The sequence below is a fragment of the Lepus europaeus genome, chromosome 5 (assembly GCF_033115175.1).
Source record: "Lepus europaeus isolate LE1 chromosome 5, mLepTim1.pri, whole genome shotgun sequence".
Taxonomy (NCBI): domain Eukaryota; kingdom Metazoa; phylum Chordata; class Mammalia; order Lagomorpha; family Leporidae; genus Lepus; species Lepus europaeus.
This window is the reverse complement of record NC_084831.1, coordinates 94,634,431-94,638,480: the sequence shown is the minus strand read 5'-3', so window position 1 is coordinate 94,638,480 and position 4,050 is coordinate 94,634,431. Positions and strand designations below refer to the sequence as shown.

General features: G+C 51.6%; 1 protein-coding gene across 1 annotated transcript; it reads right to left on the bottom strand.

The window, feature by feature from the left end:
- Positions 1 to 2,515: 2,515 nt before the first annotated feature.
- Positions 2,516 to 3,670, bottom strand: GPR88 (G protein-coupled receptor 88). Its single transcript, XM_062193447.1, has one exon. It carries the CDS (start codon positions 3,668 to 3,670, stop codon positions 2,516 to 2,518), a length of 1,155 nt encoding a protein of 384 aa, XP_062049431.1.
- Between the last annotated feature and the right edge of the window lie 380 nt (positions 3,671 to 4,050).

Below are 4,050 nucleotides of genomic sequence, written 5' to 3'. Positions count from 1 at the left end.
TCCACCTAAGAAAGGAAAACCTTCAGCTCTCTGCTGTTGTAGCCTTGTTCTCAATGCTTAAGAAAGGAATTCTGCCTGTTTTTTCAAAGGTCTATGTATTTTTGTTTGTTTGAAAGCCAGAATTAAGAGAGAGGGAGAGAGATAAAGAGAGATGTTTCATTCACTGGCTCAATCCCTAAATGGCAACAACCAAGCCAGGAGACCGGAACTACAACCTGGGTTCCAGCATGGGTGGCAGGAGCCCAAGCACTTGGGCCATCTTCTACTGCTTTCCCGAGTATATTAGCAGTGAGCTGGATTAGAAGTAGAATAGCAAGGATGGGATGGGATGCTGGCATAGCAGGCAGCAGCTTAACCTGCTGCACCACAATTCCAATCCCTGTCAAAGTTTTTTAATGCTACTAGATGGACCTTATTTAATTATATAAAGTAGAGATAATTTTAGAAACTAAAAATAAAATTAAAGCCAGTAAAAAGAAGTCACTGCCATCCCTAGTGCTTTGGAATGTCGTATTCTCTGTTATGGTGTTCCCAAGGAGGTGTGCAAGAAAACCAGAGACAGAAGGGAAAAAAAAAAACCTCAGAAGTACAGTTGTCTAAACTTTAATTAAATTTGAGTCAAGGAAAATGGGAACAGATGAACCCTTAAGAAAGGAATGGTGCATGCACAAAGGGAAGAGATTAATAAAACAACTGCTGATTATTGGTGACGAACATATTTCTTTCATTTTACTACAAAAAATGTCAAAGTTTCCTGCAACTCCCACGAGTATTCAAACACACAGGTGTTGCTTGTATCCTGACTTAAAATGTCCAAGAGTGCAGCAAAACAAGCTAATTTGTTCCTGAATTATACAGTCAATTGAGGATATTTGATGCATGATTGATTTAATTAGCAGTCAGAACACTGATACAAATATTAAAGCTGTTTTCTTCCCGTTTTAATATTATAAGGTGCTTTCACACGATTTTGCATTTCAAATATTTCCAAATAAATTTAGTAAATTGGAGACAAAAATGAGAAATCACAGATGACATATTTTAGAGCAGATTCCCATTTGAACTGTTCATTATCTGTAACAGTTTATTACGCCCCCTTCAACAGACATGATACAACGTTAAAGTTAAATGTCACAGTAACCTACATGAACTACACAAAAACAGTGTTGCTTTCTAGTGTGTGGCTTGTTTGAACTCTAACAGAGTGTAGATGGCTTTGCCCAGCCAGACCATATTATGGATCCATCTTGCCTGTGGTCGCATTTATGAGATAGAGTCCCAAATGGGAATTGTTCTCATAAATTGAGTCAAGACAAGAAGAACTTTAGGTAGCCAGAGGTGTTTCTGTGTCTTTTCAAATAATGGAGAGCTTTTCTTCTGGTGACAAAGTAAAATGTCCTTGTCCAGTGGGTATTGCTTTAGCACACCACATGCCCAATAAGTTCTAGCATCTAGGAGCATGCATTAGCAGCTAATGTTAGCTATGCAGTCATGGTATCATTAGTTTTTAATTATATCATGTGCATTGAGATATTTTAAATGTTAAAGAGAAAACAGAAGGATTTATTTTCCGAAACAACCATTATAGTACAGAATGTTCAAAGCTGCAGTCACATTCATAAGGCAAATGAATTGGTTACAAAATAAGAGTAGCAACAAGTGTGCATGCTACAGAAACTGTGAAATGGGTACCTAAAATAGATAATCCCTTTATCCCTTATCAAAACACCAGTTCTGGCTCAGACCATCCATTATCAAACCAGAAATTTTCGCTTTAACACCCAATACCAAATTTTAATCTTAAGAGTGCCAAAAAAAAAAAAAGTCTAAAGTAATAAATTTCGGTGATTTTTTTTCCTCACAGGCTAATATGCATCTTACTCGAGGATGACTTTATAAAAACCCTTGTAAAAATAAAGGGCTTCAGGTCTTAAAGGCAGCTCATCCTGTGGTGCACGTGTTGCAGCTTCAGCCTTCCAGCACCCTTCCAGGTTAACATAGCAAAGACTCAATCATAACAGGAGCGTCATGCAAGACCGAGTACTTTCTACAAGGCTTCTCCCTATTACTTCCTTCCTCAGAATTGTTTCCTTTGGCTCATGCACACTCACGGCGCTTCATCCATATTCTAAGAGTATGAAAGTGTTAAGAGTTAAATGTTATGAAAGCTCGTTTGCAAAAACAGTTTTGAAATAAATGAACCGATTCTGTTAAGACGCCAGTTCTCAAATTCTTAAAGTCTCCAGTGTACTACTGACTTAAGGATTTCTCTAAAACACAGACACAAAGGGTAAGAATCAGATGGCCTCCCAGAGGGACTCACGGAACCCCATTCAGGGAGCCTTTGGTTCGGGAATCCCACTGGGCTCCGAGGCCAAATCTTTGCACCTGTTTATTGGGCTTCCCGGCGGGAGTCTTCTCGGGGACAAGGGGACGCATCAAGGGGGAATAGGACGATGGCGGCTAAGGACGTCGGAAACCGGGAATCTCCGATTCCCGAGCCCCCCCGGTGGGGTCACCAGTGCTGGCCCGCGGCGCGGGTGCCCAGCTGGGCCTGGGACACGGCGGGCACGGCTGTGGCGGCCACAGCGGCTGCGGCCGCGTCGCCGACGCCGGGCAGGACGGAGCGCACGGAGCGGCGGAACTCCTCGTTCCTCCACGTGTAGAGCAGCGGGTTGAGTGCGGACAGGGCGCAGCACATGAGCCAGCTGGCTGCCTGCACGCCCCAGGGCACGGGCAGCGAGAAGCCGCTGGCCAGGCTCACCCACACCAGCGGCTGCGTGGCTAACAGGAACACGCAACACAGCAGCAGCACCGACAGGCCGCTGAGACGCCGCTGCGCCCGCCGCGGCTGCAACGCGGGCGGCAGGGGCTGGGCCGGGGCCGGGTGCGCGGCGCCGCCGGGGCCGGGCGCGTGCGGGGCGGCGGGGAAAGCCGCGGCGGCGGCGGCGCAGCCGGGCAGCTGGTGCAGCAGGTGGAAGTTGAGCACGCTGACCCGCTTGACGCTGACGCGCACGCGGCGCACGATGCCCAGGTAGCAGTGCAGCAGCAGCGCCGTCTGCGCCAGCAGCGCCGCGGCGGCCAGCAGCGCTGGGTAGTGGACGCGCGGGGGCGCGGCGCCGGGCCGCGGCGCCCAGGGCGGCAGCAGCAGCACGAGGCCCAGGGCGAGCGCCCACGACAGCGCTAGCATGCCCGCCGTGTGGCGCCGCTGGTACAGCACCTGGTAGGTGGCGGGCGTCCGGGTGATGAGCAGGTAGCGGTTCAGGGCCACGAGGCAGTGGGACAGCAGGGACACGGTGAGCCCGAGGCCCAGCAGCCCGCCGCGCAGCAGGCGGTAGCTGCCCCCTGCGCCGTCCCAGTCCCCGGGGGGCTCGGCAGAGCCGGCCGGCAGGAGCCCCAGCACCGCCTCCTGCGGCATCCAGAGGGCGCAGACGCTGAGGTCGGCGGCGCAGCCGTTGACGATGAAGGCGTTGCTGGTGGTCTGCAGCTTTCGGAAGGACGACACGAGATAGATGACCATGCCATTGGCCAGCGTGCCCCCGATGGCCAGCCCGGAGTACAGGAGCGACACGGGGATGCGTCGGCCCGCCCACGACTCCTCTTCCTCACAGAGCAGCAGCAGCGACCCCCCCGTGGTGGAGGAGGTGGACGTGGACGAGGAGTTGGTCATCCTGGCCGACTCTTCACACCTCGCTCGCTAGCGACGGCGGCTTCTCGCTGCGCGGCCCATCCTGACACCTGCCTGCCTGCCGGGAGGGCGAAGACACCCCTCAGCCCTCTGCCACCGACACACAAAGGGCTGGAGCAGAGTCACGGGCTGGAGGAGGGGCAGAAAGAGAGCTCCGCGAGAACGGGGGTGGCGGGTGACAGGTGCCTGCCTGGGAGATGCCTCCAGTGCCAGGGGAAAGGTCCCTTTTGCGTTCAGCCAGCACAGGGAAGCCCTAGAGCACAGTAATGCCAGCAATGGTCTCCTCTTCCTCAAGACACAACACACACACAGACACACAGACACACACACACACCAGTTAAGAATATTGCTAGTTGGAGTCC